Source organism: Myotis myotis, unplaced genomic scaffold, assembly GCF_014108235.1.
Source record: "Myotis myotis isolate mMyoMyo1 unplaced genomic scaffold, mMyoMyo1.p scaffold_m19_p_1, whole genome shotgun sequence".
Classification (NCBI taxonomy): Eukaryota; Metazoa; Chordata; class Mammalia; order Chiroptera; family Vespertilionidae; genus Myotis; species Myotis myotis.
The window spans coordinates 18,552,860-18,574,740 of NW_023416313.1; the positions used below are offsets into that span (position 1 = coordinate 18,552,860).

Genomic DNA, 21,881 nt, shown 5'->3' on the forward strand with positions numbered 1-21,881 from the left:
TTTAATATATTTTATTGATTTTTTACAGAGAGGAAGGGAGAGAGATAGAGAGTTAGAAACATCGATGAGAGAGAATCATCGATCAGCTGCCTCCTGCACATCTCCTACTGGGTAAGTGCCCGCAACCCAGGTACATGCCCTTGACCGGAATCGAACCTGGGACCTCTCAGTCCGCAGGCCAACGCTCTATCCACTGAGCCAAACCGGTTTCGGCAAGCACTGCACATTTCACAAGTGTTTCTTTTTAAAGTTGTTTTGCTGTGTTTTTTTGTTTGTTTTTTTCTGAAAAAAGCTTTATTATTTCCATTTGGTCCAAGGCATGGGAGAGGGCTCCAAGGTGGTTACAAGGATGCTTAGTGGTTTCAGGGAGAGGCTCAGGCAAGAGCCAGGCACCAGGGCGAGGCAGAGGGGCCCCTTCAAGTTCTAGGGCAGCGGTTCTCAGCCTGTGGGTCGCGACCCCTTTGGCGGTCGAACGACCCTTTCACAGGGGTCGCCTAAGACCATCCTGCATATCAGATATTTACATTACGATTCATAACAGTAGCAACATTACAGTTATGAAGTAGCAACGAAAATAATTTTATGGTTGGGTCACTACATGAGGAACTATATTTAAAGGGCCAGAAGGTTGAGAACCACTGTATGGGCTCTTGAGGGTGAGCCTTTGGAAGAGATACTCACCCAGCCCAGCCTGGGGGCCGCCCAGCCTGCAGAGGTGAATCAGGTGTCTCCCATCTTCTTGACTAGTTTCACCTCCTCACCCCGGAAGTGTTTCTCCCGGAAGTCACGGAGCTGAGGGTCTGCGAGGGTAGAACCCAGGGCAGGCAGCTCCCAATGGGCCTCATCAGGTTCCTCTCCAAGGCCTTGGCGGTTTCCATGGCGACCTGAGTTTCACCCCACCTCTCTGGGGAGGCTTCAGCTCATCCTGGAAGAGAATGCTGCGCTGGTTTTGCATCTTTAAGAGACACTCTGAGCCCTCGGGCTTCTTCTCCGCCAACAAGTGGAAGTGGCCCACGCCCTCCAGGGCCTCGTTGTCCCAGTGGAACAGAAGCCCAGCGAGAGGTAGGTGAAGTGGGAGGCCCGCAGGTGCAGGTTGCCAGGTGGGGGATGCCTGGTGGAATGGTGCTGACGAATTTGGGAGCTCCTGGTTGTTTGACAAGAAGGAATTAAGGGAGAAGAAAATGGTGCTGGCTGGTCTCAGAGGCTGAGGACGGCTGAGGTGGTTTGGAAAGTGGTGACTGGAAAAGAGGTTGGAGGTGGTCGGAGGTTGGAAGAAGGGGCGTACCTGGGTCTGTTCCATCTAGACACTGTTCCAGCAAGAGACAGATGGGGAGGGGGGGGACGCTGCCTAACAAGTGTTGTGCATGCATTCTATTGTTAATCCGAACGACCACCTTTTCAACTAAGTGCAATGATTTTATATTGAATGAATATGCTCTAAGTTAAGTGAGTTTTTATGTGGTGGAGCCAGAATGAGAACACCTGTCTTCTGATTCCTGGTCCAGGGCTTTTCCACCCAAAAGCTGCCTCCTTTCGGCAGGGTGCCAGTCATGTGAACTTTTGTGAAATGTGGTAGTTGATCAGACTCAAGACACGAACAGCCCCGTGTTTGGTATCTAATTCTAGTACCAAGGAACCCTCATAATCATAACCTTTTTCTCTTATCCTTTTTATTTTTTTTTTTTAAAAAACTAATCCTTCTCTCTGGTTTTCCCATAGCAAATATCACTGATGAATACATTTAGCTGCAGGTAATAAATTAACTGTGATTAAATGAGGAGTTTATCAAGAACTCATCAGGCAGCCCTCCTTCTGCTCCACTTCCCTTAGTTTTTGGCTTCCCTTCCCAAGGTGGTGTCTCCTCTTCCAGTTTGTCTTTGTTTCAGGTACAGAGAAGAAAGAGAGACAAAAAGAAAAAAGGAAGACTTCCCTTGATCCCACTCTCTTTCTATCCTGGGAAAGATTTCCTCTGTAAGAACTTTTTCTGTATCTTACTGGCCAGAATTTAGGCATGGCTTCCCCTAGGAGAAAGCTAGATGGAAGTGTGTGTGGGTATATATATTTTTTAATTTTAGTTTTGATGGTGTAGGAAGAAAAGGAGTGAGCCACCCTACTCTTGGCTTTAGTGGGACTGGAAGTAATAACTCAGCTCTCGGACCACATGCCTGTAAGTCCTTCCATACTGGTTTGCTTCACTTAGACAGTTTCAGCATTTTCTTTGTTCAATCGAATGACTCCAATTTCTTTTAACTCTCTTAATAAGGTTGCTTTCCAGCATTTCTCTGACCCATAGAGTCCACCTTATTGATTTCTTTTGAACCCATTTCTTCACACTTACCCAAGAGGGTGTATACCTACATACTCCCAAGAGGATACCTACGAACCATTTTTGTTCTCTCTTATCCCTCCTTTACATTTTATAGATGAAACTGGAGAGGCAAAGTTACATAGCAAATTAGTGAACCTCAACTACACTTCATGTCCCCTGACTCTGGGGCCTGGCTTTTTCTAAGTGTTACTAAATAATAAGCCTTGGTGTGTTTATATAGGTTGAAGTTTAGGCGCAGAATAAAACCACTGATATATAAAGTGTGTGTTACTGAAGAAAACTCTTTAAATCGCCACTCTAATTTCAATTCCACTGAGTGCTAGAAACTAACTAGTATAAATTAAACTAGTATCATTCTCTAGTCGTTCAAATCAGCAGATGTTTGCTGAGTGCCTACTAGGCGCTAGGTACTCTAGAAGCCAGGGATACAGCAGTGAGCAGGAAAGAGAAAGCTTTTGTCCTCAGTAGAGTTTATGTGCCAGATTATATTGAATGCATGCATTGATTTTCATACACTGATAAAATATTTATTAAGGGCTTGCTCTGTGTCATGGGCAGGATATGATAAGAAAGACAAGATGATTTCTGCTTTTACTGAGAAGTAAAGCCAAAATTATCCTGTTTTTTAGGGATACACAATAAACAACTCAGACAATTCTTCCCCTACCACTTACTAACTAATGCAATGAAGGAAACACACACACACACACACACACACACACACACACAGACATATTAATGAGTAGTAAATCTTTATCTTGGAATTGGAGTAAATTCTGGCTTGTTTTAATTTATGATACATATCTTTTGCCTGGGTGCACAATTTAGTTGGATTTAAAAATGGATCTAGACTTAAGTGTAATTTTATAGGACTAAATTCTAACAATCTTTATTCCTTTGTTTTATTGAATTTAACTTGAATGAAATCTCTTTTATTTGTCTAAGTCTATTTCTGTCTAGTAAGGAAGTTGAAATTGATCATGCCTTGACTTTGTGGGCCATCAGAGGACCATGACATTCCAGGGTATTGATTTTGTGGTGTTAAAGGGTGACGGATCTAGTGTTAAAGTGCCAGGAGAGAATTGGGTTTCAGATTGTACACCATAAGCATTCTGGACTTTTGCTGAGACATGACTAGCTTCTTAAAGTAATGGAAGAAATTGTAAGTCTTAGGTAATTTTTACTACATAACGGAAAAAAATTAATTTAAGCCAGATTTGTGTAGTTATGCATGCAAGAAAAAAGTTACACGTGTGATAAATATATAACTGCATACCTATACACATATACAATTTTGAACATATGTGTATATGTGTACCCAGAAAGTATACCCAGTGTTAAGAATATTGAGTAAGCATGGCCAGCATGGCTCAGTGTTTGAGTGTCAACCTATGAACCAGGAGGTCATGGTTCATTTCCCCGTCAGGTGGTCAGGGCATGTGCCCAGGTTGCGGGCTCAATCCCCAGTAGGGGGCATGCAGGAGGCAGCCGATCAATGATTCTCTCTCATCATTGATGTTTCTATCTCTCTCCCTCTCCCTTCCTCTCTGAAATCAATAAAAATTTATATTGAAAAAAATTGAGTAATATTTCAAATCAATATGACTGAACCTTTTCAAAGCATATTTCTTCTCAACATTTTGGAACTTGCTTGGCAATAACTGAAGTTTTGTTATCTTTCACACTCCTCTTGTAATTATTACTTTGCACTTGGGCAGGTACTATAGGATATGAGTTATGACATCCACTGTTCAGGGAGGCCAGAGGTCTACAAGGGTAACGCTTGGTGATACTTTTGTTACCCTCCGGGACTATAGAATGTTGACAGGTGCGTTATAATAGCTGCTATACACATGAACTGAGGAAGAGTAACCATGACCATCTTTCAACGTCCCATTTTGCTTTGGATTTGTTCTCTTTCAGTGTAATGACCTTTAGCGAATGCATTGAAAATAACGTTTTGATTACAGGATTGTTGTGTGGAAAACTCTCCTGAGCTAAGTCCCAGTGTATCATTGGAAACTAATCAGAGGTGCACCCGATTCATGGACTTAGACCAATTCATCATAGTCATCTTTTAATTTATTTCCACATCTTCTTCCAAGTCCCCATCCTTTAATAAGACTTTGACCTGCAAAGAGGAATAGAATGTATTTTATAATGTATGTTTGTTCTGTTTTCTAACAACATAAGTATTTTGCTTAAGCAGATTTGCTAGGAAGTGACAGCTTTGAAAAATTGGACACAGGAGCCGCTGGAAGCATTTCAGTTCCAGGCAATCTCAATAGTGCAGAAGGGGAAAATGAAATATCACCACGGTTTAAAGATGACAGTTTTGTCAAAGATTCCCTTCCACTCTTTGGCTTAAAACAAATGGAATAAATCAAATCTATCTGTTCAAAATATGCATGGGCACAGGCCGAGGGAGCACTCCTTCCTAGGAGTGTTTTTTCAGAGACCACCAATAACAAATTATCTTTCAAAATGTTTTCTTGGTTGGGAAGACTATCTTTTCTTGGTTTAATTATCAGTTAGGCACATTTCGACGTCATAGGATTTCACAAGAACATAGCAGTACTTTTAAGAAAAGAGTAAAACCTCAGCTGGCCGGCATGGCTCAGTGGTTGAATGTTGACCTATGAACCAAGAGGTCACGGTTCGATTCCTGGTCAGGGCACATGCCCAGGTTGGGGGCTCGATTCCCAGTGGGGGATGTGCAGGAGGCAGCCGATTGATTCCCTCTCATCACTGATGTTTCTATCTCTCCCTTCCTTTCTGAAATCAATGATCACATTCATTATGTACTCATATAGGATGTTCCTCAGATATATAATGATGTGATTATTAACTTGGTGAGTGTATGGGTGGTGTGTGTGTGTGTGTGTGTGTGTGTGTGTGAGAGAGAGAGAGAGAGAGAGAGAGAGAGAGAGAGAGAGAGAGAGAGAGAGAGAGAGAGAGATTTAATAAATCTAAGATTAGATGCTACATGTTTCATGGAGATATAAAAACTCTGCTATTGTTCTCTACCTGAAAAATGTTGTTGGGTATATTTGAAAAGGTATAGAAAGTTGGACAAAACCTGCTTTTAGGAACACCTATTTTATCACTAATTGGAGAGACAGTGGAGTGGAGTGGAGTGAAAAGCATAGGCACTGGGGTGAGACTTCCTGGGCTTAGAAGTCTAATGTTACCATTTTTTAGAACTGTGATTTGGAGCAAGTTAACTTCTCAGTTCCTGAGTTCCTTCTTTGTTAAAGGGGGTTAATGACAGCATCTACTTCTTAGGGACTGTGTTCAGTTAGCCTGAGTTCTCTGCTAAACACTCACTAGAATGTTAGTTATTGTTAGTAATTGAAAATGCTTAACATATTATTAAATAAAAAATAGAAGTAAAAATCAAAAGAAAATTCAGAAAATGAAATAAAAGCTCCAACATTTCAGGAAGTCTGGAATATATGTATAGTTTATGTTTCTGTCAGGATAGTAGTACATGAGTAGTGGCCACATTTTTTTTTTTTTAATAAGAGAAGCATTGCTGATTACAACTTATGTGCTATATATATTTTGAAACATACTTTAGCAATTAAACTATAAGAAAATTATTGGTAATTTCTGTCTTTCAGATGTCACAAAATAATCAGCTGATTTCATGTTCACAGGTTATTCTTGGGTTTTACTACGCTACTCTTAAGAGACATCAGTGTCTTGTAAGTGAATGTGTACTTTAATTAAAAGTTGCTCCAACTCACCTTTGGCAAGCGGGGTTATGTTAGTATTGTTACTCTATGAAACAATTTGATTTAATGTGTTACCTTCATTAATCCTATGTTCACTTGTATGCTTAAACTGTCTCTTATTAAGTAGTACTTTGTAGTATACTTTATCTGGATTATCTGTCTCATGAAAAAAATGGGTTCACTATGGTTTACATTTTTTATACATAACCTAGTAAGAGATTTATTTAAAGGATTTGGCTTACATGATTGTGGAGGCTGGCAAGTCCAAAATCAGGAGGGCGGGCTGTCACGCAGGTGACCCAGGGAAAAGCTGATGTTGTGGTTCAAGTCAGAAGTCCATCTGTTGCAGATTTTCTTCTTGCGCAGGGGAGGTCAGTTTTTTGTTCTACTCAGGCCTTCAACTGATTGGATGAGGCCCACCCACATTGTGGTGGGAAGTCTGCTTTACTCAAGTCCACAGATTTACATGTAAATCTCATCCAAAAAACACCTTCACAAAAACATCTGGAATAATGTTTGACCGACTATCTGGGCACCGTGGCCGAGCCAAGTTGTCACATGAAACTAACTATCACAGGGGCTTTCTGTTGAATCCCTACAGGCGCTTAGGTCCCTGTCTATGATGCAGAAACCAGCCTCAGAGAAGTAAAAAGGTTAACTCAGGGCCCAAGAGCTCCAGTAGCATGCATGGTCAAGGAGGCATCTCCTCCAGACTGCACATGATAATGGTTTACATTTTTAAAACTTTTATAACATGATATATATATGATATGTGTATATATATATATATATATATATATATATACATATACACACACACTTCATTTTAGAGCCTATTGGCTTTTTATATTAATAGGATTGTCAGTTTTTATGGTAGCATTATTGGTGTGGTTTGGCTCTGGTCCCTATACCTATCCTCTTAACTCTTGGGAACCATTGACATTCTTTTATTACTTTAGTGCAGACTTAATTTTATGTCCAAGATGACAAAGGTCACTTCAATTAGGCACCTCATTGTGCCTTTCCTCCTTGTAGTTTTCTAGTGTCTTATACTAAGTATCATTAAAAAAAAATGTTCTGCTTCCATTAACAAAAAGTGAGCAGAGAACAAAAAACCAATTATTTGCAGCACATAAAATCCTTATGATAATTTGGTAGACTCTAATTAAACTAATATATCACACTGCACTTATAAGACAAAGGAGCAAAAGAGAAGCAAATAATCTTTTCCTCCTCTGTTAAGAAACACCATATTGCTTTTTGATTAAGCGCTTTAAGTCTTGTGACCTATTTTAAAGTGGAAGATGTACAGCCCTTTTCCTGTGAGGAATATTGAAAAAGTTCTATGTAATATTGATTGAGACCACCTCCACCTAAAAATTTGAAAGTAAGCTACAAAAAAGCTTGGTTTAAAGTGATTTTTAAAATTTTTTAACAGTTTTACAAACTCTTCAAACTAATAACAACAACAACAATAATAAAGGATTATGCAAATTTTGTCCATGCAGAAACATTTTTATTACAAAGATTCTTGTATTGGGATTTAACATACTTGCTGTATTTTTTGCATTGCCACTGGATCTTTTCAATGAGCCCATTGACATAATTAATACAGAATCCACTATCAATTAAAAGGATATCTATGTAACTTCTATATCTTCACTGCATTTCACAGCTGAAATGTCCTGGAATTACAGATACGTGGCCCTTATTTAATGAATCTCATCCTAAAATCTTCCATTTATTGTACATGTAATTCCCATAATTTAAATGGAAATAAACCACTGAATTTGGGAGTGAGGACATTTAGTTTTAATCCTAGGTCTGCAGTGTTACATTGAATATGTCTTGTCATCCCTCTGGGCATCAGTATTTTCACTGGTAAGGTGAATAATTTCTACATTAGTTATTAATGTTGTCTTGCTGTATATGAAAAGTCAATATTTTAATATGCTCATATCAGTCCTTAAATTTGTGGCTCTTAGTATTTACAAAAGTGTTTATGCAAACATTTCTAGAAATTTCTAACAATCAGAAAGCATAGATTTTTGAAGTTGGTCAACCATAAATCATATTAAAAGAGAAGTATATTTAATTTAGAAATTCATGTATTATTAACCAAGGGACCACATAATCATTGTGCCAATTCTTACACTTTTAGCATGTCTTTCAGAAGCAGGACACTGGTTGGCTGGATTTTGTAATGTTGTTCTATCTTACTCTTTCAAGACTCCGTTAATTCCTTGGACATTTACACCATTTCCTTGTTAGTGGATCAAACTCCTTGTGAGTTTATCCATCATCTGGAAACACTTTGACTGCTTTATACTCCCCTCTGTGGGTTTTAAGGCTCCCCAAGTAGCACTCAATTTTTCAGGCACACGATGGCAATTTCAGTGGCATTTAAGAATAGCTGAGTTTGTTGTTCACTTCATCTTCTCATTAACATCGAGTCCCGGTTTCTCTCGGGCAGCTTATTGCTTTGGCAAATGAATACTAGCCGGTACAGCTTTTTTGTTTCCAAAGGTGGCTGATTTTATGGCCTGAAGAGGATAATGATCGTAGCTTAAGTTTGCATCATTGTACATTTTTATTATGAGCTGTAGGACTGGAAATGCACAAATGTTCAACTTTGGCCAAATGTAATTGAACTATAAAAATGGGATCCATTTTAATGTGTTCACTTATATACTGATGGCAGTCTATTGGGTTGATTTCTATCCCTCCCTGATTTAGAAAGAATGTTTCTTCAAAATACTCATTTGAAATAAAAACACGAAAAAATAAAGTTGTGATTTAACTTATACAAAATGTAACATGAGGATAGGCTGCTCTAGAGCAGGAATCCTCAGCTTAATTACATTAGCTTTAACAAATAGTTGTGTTAATTGCATACTCTGGCTTTGTCGGTTACCTAATTTGCCTGTGTGTTTCTTATTTAAGATGTTCAGGACAGTTTTGTTGTTTTTCTAATTATTACATTGGCTCCTTTTATATGTAGGTTTGAGCTAAGGAGAGAAGGTAGCTCATGCTGGAGTTGAGTGAGATTATGGAAATCTCTGGGTTAGGCGGGGAAATCCACTCACAGCCTCCTGACCTCATCTCATGGCTTCTTCACAATTTTGACTTTTATGGGAATGCAGTTTTCCCTCATTTCCATAGATCTCAAGCTTACTTATCTTTTAAGACCCAGCTTAAGTTCTATTAGTCAATGACCCCTCTTCCTACTATCCTCATCACAGTCTCTTCTCACTCTTTGGAATTGTTTTACCTACTTGGCTCTTATCTTTTCCTCCCGAAGGTTAGTGATCTGTTTATATATATACTAGTGGCCCTGCGCATGAATCCGTGTGTGAGTAGCTTGCTGCCTGCTGGCCTCCGCTGGCCGCCCCGCTCACCGCTGCTCATAGCTCTCTACCACAGATAGCTCGCTGCCCCTGAAGTTGTATTTCTACGTTAGTGGGCTCTCCACCCACTGCCCTGCCTCCTGTGCCTCTCTGCCTCAGGTACCTTGCTGCCCCTCCCTCCTGCTGATAGGTTGTTACATGTCATGGTGTAATGACCATTTGCATATTACCTCTTTATTATATAGGATATTGGTCTATCTCTTCCAAAGATAAAGGTTTCCTCAGAACCAGCAGTGTGCTGGATGCTCTGTATGACCTCCCATGCCTCCCGAGATGCCACTCACATGATTGGACTCTGACCTTTGGCGTTCTTTCTGATTCTGAGATTCCATGATTCTAGCAGTCAGTCAGTCAATAAATATTGATTACTTGACTATCCAACCTGAAGCATTCTTTTGTGAGGGCCCATCTCATTTATATTTTGAAGTCAGCAAAGTGCCTATGATGAGGGATTTTGTTCATAGCTAACCCCTTTCCTTCCATGGCCAGTTCAGTGGTTGACTCACAATCTCAAAGGCTTCTTTTCTTAAGAGTGTAGCTCAAACAGTGCAAATGAATGGCCTTTTTGTGTATGTGTGCACTCTCACCCATGTGAGTGGGCATAAACTTCCCTTTCTTTGAATGGATAGAATTTGTCTCATTTGTTAATTTTTCTTTTGGCAATTTAGACAACTTTGAGGTATGTTTTCATAAATTTAAATAATTAAGGTAGAATCATGTATATCAGCGATTCTCAACCTGTGGATTGCAACCCCTTTGGGGGTCTAACGACCCTTTCACAGGGGTCGCCTAAGACCATTGGAAAACACATATATAATTATATATTGTTTTTGTGATTAATGACTATGCTTTAATTATGTTCAATTTGTAACAATGAAATTGGGGGTCACCACAACATGAGGAACTGTATTAAAGGTCGCGGCATTAGGAAGGTTGAGAACCACTGCTGTATATGATCAACGATAGGCTTCTGGAACTGAGCTTCTTAACACATTCATTTATAATAGTTTTGGGAACTTGCATAAGTTTGCTTATTATTCCTCAAACCATGGAAAAAATGGAGACAGTTGCAGTTATAACTTAGCCAATGATTTCTCAAAGATTCCAAGCCAAATTAAAAAACAAAAAAGAATTTTGAGAAAACAATGTAAGGGAAAAAAATTAGATTTGGAGCCAAAAGTCTTGGTTTGACACCCTTACTGTACCTCTTCTTGTCTGTGTGATTTTACATAAGAAGATCAAGCTCTCTGAGCTTCAATTCCTTCATATGTAAAATGAACAAAATTATAATTTCTATTTCATAAGGGTTCTGTGATGTTAAATTAGATAGTTAAGTGAAATCTTTTAATAAGCATCTATATAGGTGTGACAATAACTAATAATTATTATAATATAGGCTTAGGGTACATCATTTTTATAAATAAAAAAGATGTAAAAGACTGAATCCTTTCAAATTGTCTTTCTCATAGTCTTCCACCCAACAAATCCCATGTTTACCTTATGTTTATGTCCCATTTTCCATTAGTATTCAAAAACAGATAACAGATAAACCTTCAGTATTGTTAGGTGGCTCTGTCCCAGTTCAACTCCTATGATATTTATTTATGCTCTAATATAGCAGTATCAATTTCCTGTGTCTAGGTTGTGGAAACTAACATCAATTTGTTTCTCTATGTTGTGGAATAGTCTTCTTTTAATTTGATACATTATACTGTTCCCTAGATTTGAATATCAGTGAAGGAAAAAGTAATGAATATTCATAGAATCTTTTTACAGATTGCCAATTATATGCAACCACATTCAACAGATACTTGTACTTAATCTACACCAATTACATAGGTGCATGATTTAGTTTTGAAGCATGTCTAATAAAAATAAGTAGAAAAATAGAGACATGTGCCTTTCAAAAATATATATTCCCTTGTTTATGGTTTTAAAGTTCTTTTCAGAATAATTAAGAGGATGTCTACTCTTATGTGTGAGTGTCCAATGTATTTTTGTACCTAAACCTGAATCCTATTCCTGTTTTCTGCATAATGCCTTTCTTATTCCAAGCATTAGTCACCAATTATTGACCAGGGAGTTCTGGAAAGAACATAGCTTTCATTAAATTATTAAATTTAACATTTTACTGATAGTTTTTATTAATTAAACTCCCAGCTTATTTCAGTCCTTTTGGTTAGGAAATAAATGTTACGAGTCCAAAGGGGTCCATTTGCCTGTGCACATCAGAGCTCAATAAGACATGAACAGGAGTTTGCAGCCAAGAAAGTAAGTATTTATTAAGGAGATGGCACCATGCCCAGAGTCCCAGGTAGCTCATTCTCAAAGACATGGCACTTGATGGCTTTTAGGGTATGGGCTATCCAGGGGGAAAACCATCAAGCATGGTGACTAAGGAAGTTAGGTCATGGTCAGGGTCATAGTGTCTACTGATTGGTTGGTACTAGGGTATGGGTAGTTGATCACTGGATCTGAGCCTGATGTCAGCCACATCATTGTCTTATCTGTTTTCACCAGGATGCGATCAATGGTTTGTTCTAGAGCTGAAACACAACTGTACTAGATGTTATCTCTAATTTGACCAAAACTCTGTCCCTGTGGTCAACAGACCCAAGACTGTTTCTAAGATTACTGACTGCTCACCAGAACCTCATTGTCTTGAGGGCTTAAGGATTAAACGAAGGAGAAGGGGGTGGGTGAATCAGGTTAGTGAGTCTAGTTTGAGTTAAAGGATGGATAAATAAATAAATAGCCAGGTTAAAAAAAAATACGGTTTCTTCTTTTAGCATGGTTACAAAAACTGAGGGAGATACATAAGTGGTCTGGTAGAAAATGCTCCAGGACAACTTGTTTTCGTCGTGTGTGTGTGTGTGTGTGTAACTTGTTGCCTAGGAGATAGAACACATGGAGGAAAAGGTTGGAAGGCGAAGGCAAAGGCTGTGTCTATAGGACTTCAGTTGAATTGGCCTGACTGAGAGATTGGTTCTGTTTGATTTAGTGGAGCCTTCCTCAGTGGCAGTGATCTGAAAATTGCTTCCAGGGCCATTTTAATTAGCGGATTCAAATCAAAACAAAAACATGACCTGGTAACATCCATTTCTATCCTGACCCTCAGCCATTGCAGGTTTCGCGATGGTGATGCCTATGTCGTTCTCCATGGACTCTAGGTATGCACTTTTGTTTTTCAGTATTAACCTTTAATGCTGAGGAAAAAATCCATTTTTCTTGGCTTTAGTGACAGGTGAACGTTAGTGCACAAATCCATTTGTTCAGTGCCTCAAAGCTTCAAACCACAAAAACGTGAAGCCTGCTTTTACGTAGTTAATTTATGAGAGTTAGTTCTGTTCCGCAATAACATTTTAATAAGAGGAGTTTATTATGCTGTGTGGCAGTATGACGACTTCATTACTTAAATGCATTCTATTTCTTGGGGATGCTTTTAAGAGAAAAGTATGTCAGGTCTTAAAAATAGAAAATGAAACACTTTGACACTTCTTATTTTCTATGTTTTAAGAAATTATTTTATCTGTTTATTCATTTATCAAAAAACTGCAGAACATTTTACATAGTATTATTTCTTTAAGAAAAGATGATGATTATAATATGGGAAGGATTAAAGAAAGAGAAGATTAGTGAAATTTTAAATTTAAGAAACAGAGAGAAAAAATGAGACAAATAATATGCTAGTAAAATTGACTGCTGTTCAAAAAGGTCTATTCTTTGATCTGTCATAGGACAAATAAAAAGAAAGTCAAAGGTAACCACATGATTTCAAAATATTAAAATTAGGTACAAGTGATACTATGATATGACAAGTGATGTGATTTCCTTAATTAGCTATTCCTAAATATGTGTTCATTCATTAAACCAATTTTCATTGAGGGCTAACTATGTGCCAGAATTGAGACCAAAGCAATAAACAGAGTGTACATGATGTTTGCCCTCATGGAGCACATTGTAGCCTTGTATAAGGTGTGAGGATTAAATGAAGAACTTCACAAAAATAGTTAAATATTTGGTAAATTCTATGGCAATATATCCTATAGTAAGAGTATCTACCAGGAAGATCTGACGTAGTCTCAGTGTGCATTATAGCTGTATCATAGTTGGTTTGGTAATGAAGAAAAACTTCTGAAACTTCCAAATATTTAGCTTTCACCTGTGTATAAGCAGTTTTGAAATGAAATATGCAGCGATATAGTTTGTGTAAAATGAGACAAACTTTGTTCATCTTAAGCTTTCAATGTAACTCAGAAGATTCACTTATCATAGGTGCCTTGGTAAATGTGTGCTACTTGTGTAATTGGCCAGTACATCCTAAGTTATGTTAGAATTTATAACTGCTAGAGAAAGAAAAAAAATATTTGTTTTTAATATCTAGGAAAAGATAAAAGTTAATTGAAAAAAATTAAGATATTTTAAAGCCACTTAAATATATACAGCTAATAATAATTGGTGGTCAGAGTAATCTTTAACATTATCTGCTCTTGAATATAAACAACTTTAAAATTATACATTACTTTTTTTTTACAAATGAATTGATTCCTTTCAAAAATGAATTGATCAGTTACTCAGTGAAATAAATCATTTTACTTCTTTTCTAACACTGATTCTTGTTTTCTGAGGATGCAGTGTTGTATTGGAAATCAGGGGGAATATTTCTCTTTTCTGATTCTAGTTAGTAAAGATAACTACTTTGGTAGTTAATTATAGGATATTTGTTCCACAGAAGTAATTTATTATCCTGTTGGCAATATTTCAACTTACTAAACATTTTACTAACATCTATTGCACCACCAAACTGGAAAACAATACTCTGTATACTTCTGGCACTGAGAGTAGAAATTAGCCTATTGGACAGGCTCATGTTAAGAGAAATACTATGATTTAAAACTGACATTAGCACCAAAACATTTTGAAGGATTAGCTTCACTTTTAGTTGTGCAAACGATAAAAAGTTGGAAAACATTACCCTTTACCAGTTAAGACTTTGAAGGTAGAGTAATTCAACCCTGACCAGAGGTCAACAGGCCATTTGTTGATAGCATGTAAACTGCTCAGATTTCTATAAAGAGATTGGGAGCTATCTACTGATTGCATTTGGAGACTAGAGAGCTGCTTTGTCGGGAGTGAACATTCAGGTCAGACTCAGGTCCCTGCGATCTTAGGGATTTGTAAATTGTATAATCAATGACAACAAAAGTACTATTTCCTTCTTTTATTTGCAGTATAAACAAAAACAAATGACACTTCCACCACTGCACCCCTCTTCTGGTGACTTTTCACAGCCTTGAAAAGCTGGAAGCCAGAAACACAATTCATCCAGTTTTTTTTTTTTTCTTTTTTCCATGAAAATATCTCTTGATATTTACAGAGCAGGTATCCAAGAGATAAGCCAGCAGTATTGATTTAGATGCCCCAGGGCTGTTAACTGAAGGAGAACTGTTAGGTCTCTGTGACTTCTGAAAGAGGTCATGGCCATATATCCCTAACGAAGGAAAGAGTACTATTAGCAAAGATGTGCTTCCAAGCTTTGGAACGAGGCTAGCAAAACCCTACTCCCATCCCTGTAAAGCAGACATATATTTTTGTATTTTTTATAGGTGGATTCAGTGCAGACCACGAACCCCCCTGGCCACACTGAGGAATCGTGTAAAATGAATGTATGTGCTCGTAAGTGAAATACATGTAATGTTCCAACTCAGTGTGTTGGATCCTAATAGACCTGGATTTGTCTTCTGTAAAAAGAAATTGATTCCCATGGCGCAGGACCACTAGCTGATTAAAATGAAGCTCTGATTTAGAAGAAAAAAAAAAATGGCTTTAAATTAAAATCTCTGGAAAAAAAAAAAAAAAGAATCGAACTATACTTTGCAAACAACTGAAAAAAAGATCAAACTTTCAATATGGAATAAAGGAGGGATGTGAGAGAGTTTTTTAATCTTATCAATAACTGTGGAGAAACAAAGTCAGATATCATCATACTCAGGAGTATGAAAAGAAGAACAGGAAATCCTTTCTCTTCAGTTTGCACTTGAATGGACTCCAGCAAAGAGCGGAGACATGTATCCTGTTAGTGTTTATAGTTAATAACGTGGAGATTTAGCATAGATATGATTGCACTTGCCTTGCTGGAACTAATTGGATTCATTATGCAGAGATCACCTGAGCCAGTGCTAGATCAACAAAGAAAATGGAAACGTATACCTCAGGACTGAGTTCTCAGAAGATTAGACTGATACGACTGTCAATCAGGGGATGTGAGAAACTCGTGGACATGAGAGAAAACAAAATTTAGGTCATTGCGATACTTGTTGAAACATAATTTCTTATGGTGTAAAAGCAAAAGACAGATGGCAGACATTTTACACGATTGCTGATTGGATTTAGGGTAAACCCCATAAATGTTCAAGGAATGTATGGCCATTATGTGAATAGGAAACTGGCCTTTAAATGTGCGGTCCTATGCATTTATATATGCAAAAGAGGGCATTTTTACTTTATTAAGGATGAATTGCATGCAGGAAGTACCTCTTTGCATTATTATTATTTTTTTTCTCAATTGAAGACACTATAAATGTAAAGTCTTAACTTTTGGATGGATGTGAGTGTATGTGTGTGTGTGTATATGCATGTGTGTAAGTGGAAGGCTGTAAAATGTAATGATTGGCATTTGCACTTTGGGCTGTTACCTAGAATGTAAAGAGGTAAACTGTCTTAAGCCATTCATATGTATTATAATCATTATTAAAGATTATTATTCACAACGGAAGCAATGCTAAAATAGGATGACTACTGCAAAGACTCTCCAATTAAATAGAATATTTATGGCAATTGAGCTGTTTAAATGGAGATGGTGCCAATGTCTGTAAATAATAAGGGTAGGCTCCTGCAAAATCAGTTTGAAGCCAGTTGGAAAGTTCTGTTATGCTCCTTCAGGCTACTTCACTCAGTGACAAGGATGTGAATCATGGATGAGCTTATGGAAGAGATTTGAGAAATATTTGTGTGCTAACTATAACTTTTTAATCTACCAATAAGTTACATGTATTTTTAAAAAACCTTTCTTCAACTTAAATTATATAAATAATCATAAATTAACCTAGATAAGACAGTGAATATTTAACACAAATTGATATATTTTTTTGTAGTCAGCATGTGCCATAATAATCTTGAAACTACTGTTCTTTGGTATTTGTATTCATTTCTCTTTATCTTGCTGGTTAACTTTATAGTTGAAATTTTTACCTCTTCTTTCTATGTGACAATCAGCTGAAGTTGGTACTCTACATTATTACAGGGATTTTTGCCTTTATTTATGCTAGTATAATCAATTATAAGTCTACAAATTGTATAATTCTATTGTATTGAATATTTTTTCTGTGATGAAAATAATAATAAAATAACCTACTTTATAAAGTGCCTATATTTTGTATTTTAAGAGTATCTTAAAACAATGGGACATAAAATATGTTCATGTTGCTGGGTTTTAGAATACATTCTCCACACATCTGTACAATTTGAGAGTGAAGCGTTTAGCCACTTAAGATAAAGAGAGAAGGTTGGACAGCCCTAGCAGTTTTGGCTCGATGGACAGGCTGTGGGCCAGAGGACTGAAGGGTCCCAGGTTTGATTCCAGTACCTCGGTTCTCTCACATCAATGTTCCTCTATCTGTGCCTCCCCTCCTCCTTTCCACACCCTAAAAAAAAAAAAAAAAAATCCACGGAAAAATATCATCAGGTGAGGATTAACAACAAAACAAAAAAAGGAAAGAAAAGGTCCAACAGAGAATTGTGAGAGTGTGTGGAGAAAAGCACCCTGAACTGTGCCAGGAATCTTTTTTTATTATTATTCTTTACTGTTGAAAGTATTACATGTGTCTCCTTATACCCCCATTGACCTTTCCCAGCCTGCTGTGCCAGGAGTCTGGATGGTAAACTTTGCTCTGCCTCTAAACAGCAAGACCCAAAGATACCTGTGTTCTCAGCTGCTCTTCTCCCTCATTCATAAGTGATAGGTTTGAACTGAACTACCAATTTTAAGGTCATTTAAATTCTTAACTTCTAAGATTTCGATAACTTTGAAATTTTGCAATGTGATATTCAATACTGGTTCTGTTAATAATCAATACTGGTCATCTGTATTAAGAGAATTCCACATTGTTTTTTATTGAAATAGACCCAAATCTCAATGCATGCCCCAAGACCAGGGGAACATAGAAATATACAGTTGTTACTGTTCCATTCTTGGTTTGACTTAATGGGATTTGTATTGAGGTATCAATAATCATGTTCTGGGATCAATGGGTCCCTCTTAGTTAATTGAACCAAGGAGCCCCTCCGTATAAAATGCTTCAATTTGTTCCTGAAGAAATCTTTTTGTTCTGCATGGTGTTGAATGCATCCCTGGCAGAGTATTAAAGTGTGAGAACCAGTTTTTCTTGCTCTTACCCCCCAAGGATTGATCAGCACATGAAGGTCTCTGTGACTTCAAAGGCATTTCTGGACTTGGATCACCCTGGTAGTGTTCAGAGGAGGAAACTCTAGCCCCTGATGTTTATTGCTGTGGGCTCTTTCATCTAATAGTAATTCTCTTCTTAGAAGAAGCAACAGGCAGAGGAGTCTTGCGACTATTACAATTTCATGATTAATGTTTAGTAGCAAAGTGCCTCACACAGAAAAACAGTACTTTTACTTTAGTTTCCTGCAACTACTCCAGCTGGGAAAGGTCAGAGAAACAGCAGGAAGCAAAATGAAAGCATATATATTAAGTAGATTTTTTTTTTTTAATCCTTGCAACATTCTGACTTGCAAAATAGTGTCACTTTCTAAGTCACAGGGGTGGCATAGGTGATCCTCAGGGATCCTTATTTAGGTCATTGGTCACACCAAACATTTTTTTTTTTTTCATTTAGGTGAACTTCTGGCCATTTATGGAATCGATTTAGATCCTAAATTTCAATTTTGTCATTATATTAATTTACTTTACAAGATTAGAAATTTAAATGGGAGAATTGCAGACTTTCACCTACCAAGCTTCTCCCATGTCCACTGTCTCTAAATAAGACTCCTACTCTTGCCTCTTGCTTCTGTACATTTAAAAAAAAAAAAGAAGAGTGGACTTGCCTCAAGTAGGTCCCCCCCTTATTTGTGGGGGATCAGTTCCAAGATCATTAGTGGTGGACTCCTGAGACCCTGTGGATGGTATGGATAGTACCAAATTTACATATATATGTAATTATATATGTATTTGGTATTATATGGTATATGGTATTATATATGTATATATGGTATATATATGTATACATGTGGTATTATATATGTGTATATATATGGTGATATATATATATATATACATATATATATATATATGCAGCTTTTCCCCTCACATACATACTTGTGACAAAATTTAATTTATAAATTAGACCAGCCGTGGGCAAACTACGGCCCGCAGGCCGGATCCGGCCCGTTTGAAATGAATAAAACTAAAAAAAAAAAAAAAGACCGTACCCTTTTTTGTAATGATGTTTACTTTGAATTTATATTAGTTCACACAAACACTCCATCCATGCTTTTGTTCCGGCCCTCCGGTCCAGTTTAAGAACCCATTGTGGCCCTCGTGTCAAAAAGTTTGCCCACCCCTGAATTAGACACACGATATTAACATTGATAATAATAAAATAAGTGTAATAATATACTATAATAAAAGTTATATAAGGGTGGAATTTCTCTCTCTCTCTCTCTCTCTCTCTCCCTCTCTCCCTCTCTCTCTCATAACCAACAGGGCTACTAAGTGACGAATGGGAGGGTAGCATTTACAGTGTGGATGTGGATGTGCTGGACAAAGTGTTGATTTATTTAATAGTTATATCAACCTCATGAGACTGATACTAGTATTGTCATGACAACCACTCAATTTACAGATGAGGAAAATGAGACACAGAGTTTAGGTAAATTTACAAAGCTCCAGAGCTAGCAGGGGGTAGAGCTGGGCTTTGAGTCCCGCCACTCTGGTTTCAGAGGCCGCACTCGACAGGTGAGCCATAGAACTGTCATTTTGAACCCTATTATAGGTCAGGGGTGCAAGTTAGGTTCTGAAACTATTTGGGGGTGCAGAGATAAATTTTGCATTTCCTTACATCACACATCTATGAGCCTGAGCGAGGCAGATTCAGCACAAACTAGATGAGAGAGGTATTCTGATGTTTTGGTGCACAGTGTTGGAATCTGTGACAGAAGGTCTCTTTTAAACTGTACATTGGAGAAGAGAAATTCTTTCCTAACTTACTGGCTTTGCAGGCTGAAAATATGTTACTATAAATATGTACTATTTGCATCATTTTTTTTTTTTTTTGGTAAATATATTTTTATTGATTTCAGAGAGGAAGGGAGCGGGAGAGATAGAAACGTCAATGATGAGAAAGAATCATTGATTGTCTGCCTCCTGCATGCCCCACACTGGGGATCAAGCCCATAATCTGGGCATGTGCCCTGACCGAGAATTGAACTGTGACCTCCTGGTTCATAGCTCGACACTCAACCACTGAGCCATGGCTGGGCTGCATCAGTTAAAAAAAAAATTAAGACTGCTGCTGGAATCAGGGTGGACTGAGGAAAATGGCAACTGCATTCTTTGAGCAGAGAGAGCTTGCAATCAAATGGGAATTCCAGCCATGCAGGGTAATTATTCCAATGCCGTGTGCTAAATGACAGGGTGTCACAGTGGTTAAGAGTACCCTATCTGGAATCCAGACTGCCTGGCTTACCCTTACAAATTGAGTGACCTTTGGACAAATTACATCTCTCTGCCTCCCTTTGTCATTTGTAATATTATGTTAATAACAACTATAGTTTATAAATCAGTTGTGATTATTAAACAAGGTTCATCCAGGCAGTGTGTGCATGACATAACAAGAACTTGGCAAATGCTGGTGCGTATTAATTTTCTTATTGTTGCTTATATAATTGACATATGAGTAGAGTGTAGAGATGCTCATGGGCCAAAATAAGCTGAATATCACTGTCAAGAGTGAAATAAAAGGCACCTCACAGAAGAGGTAACACTATGCCCTCAATATTCTGCATATAGTATGGCGTGAAACTCAGCAAATTGTGCAGGTACAGCTTCTCTGGAGAGAGTCATCAGTTTCTGGTCTGCTCCAATTCAAACCTGGGAACTCTGAGAGCTGTAATTTTTTCAGGTATAGATAAGGGAAAGGGAACTGTGAGAGTGGAAATCAAAACTTTGTCACAATTCAATGATGAAAGTTTCTAAAATGTCAAAGAACAGGTTTTGAAGATCACTGAATCCACAATCATAAAGGAATACAATTTTCTCCCAGTATTAGTAGTTTAAAAATTGTGCAATGTAAGAATAATTACTTGTCCAATTATCATAATATTAAAGATAAAGCTGATTATGCTAATAATCCACAAATAAGTCTTGTTGTTCTTGCAAATATTTAATACATATTTATTATATACTAGAGGCCCGGTGCACAAAAATTTGTGCACTCGGGGGGGAGGGGGGTCCCTCAGCCCGGCCTGTGCCCTCTCGCAGTCTGGGACCCCTTGGGAGATAATGACCTGCTGGCTTAGGCCTGCTCCCGGGTGGCAGAGGGCAGGCCCAATCCCTAGGTGCAGCCCCTGGTCGGGCTCAGAGCAGGGCCGATTGGGGAGTTGGGGCGCCACCCCCTGTCATGCACAGAGCAGGGCGGATTGGGAGGTTGCAATGCCACCCTCAGTCACACTCAGGGTAGGGCTGATTAGGGGGTTAGGGCACCGCCCTGTCACACTCAAGGCAGGGTCAATGGGGAGGTTGTGGCTCCACCCCCTGTCACGCACAGAGCAGGGCCAATCAGGGGGTTGGGGCGCTGCCCCCATCACACACAGAGCAGGGCCGATCAGGGGGTTGGGGAGCTCCCCCCTGTCACTCACAGAGTAGGGCCAATAGGGGAGTTGGCGCACCGCCCCCTGTCACACACAGAGCAGGGCGGATCATGGGGTTAGGGCGCCGCCCTCTATCACCCACAGAGCAGGGCCGATCAGGGGGTTGGGGTGCCGCCACTGTCACACTCAGGGCAGGGCCGATGGGGAGGTTATGGCTCTACCCCATCACACAAAGAGCAGGGCCCATGGGGTGGGGGAGTTGGGGCACTGCACCCTGTCACACACAGAGCCACAGGGCGATCAGGAGGTTGGGAAGCTCCCCCCTATCAGGCACAGAGCAGGGCCGATCAGGGGGTTGTGGCCCCGCCCCCTGTCACACACAGAGCCACAGGGCAATCAGGGGGTTTGGGCACTGCCCCGTCATGCTGATCCCAGTGCCAGGAGACCTCGTGGCTCCGCTGATCCCAGTGTTGGGAGGCATATTACCCTTTTACTATATAGAATAGAGGCCTGGTG

The 21,881-nt window shown here is 38.7% G+C and overlaps 1 protein-coding gene across 4 annotated transcripts in view; it reads left to right on the forward strand.

Moving 5' to 3' along the window:
* PCDH7 (protocadherin 7) overlaps nt 1–21,881 on the forward strand; it is a 429,980-nt gene that overhangs the window by 57,714 nt on the left and 350,385 nt on the right. The window contains exon 2 of one of the 4 annotated variants that reach the window (XM_036330847.1): nt 15,080–15,349. The exons of the other annotated variants lie outside the window; for them this stretch is intronic. Within the exon in view, the coding sequence (XP_036186740.1) occupies nt 15,080–15,157 (78 nt within the window). The 3' untranslated portion in view covers nt 15,158–15,349. Of the gene's footprint in view, nt 1–15,079; nt 15,350–21,881 lie in introns of those variants that run through there. 4 annotated transcript variants of the gene reach the window in all.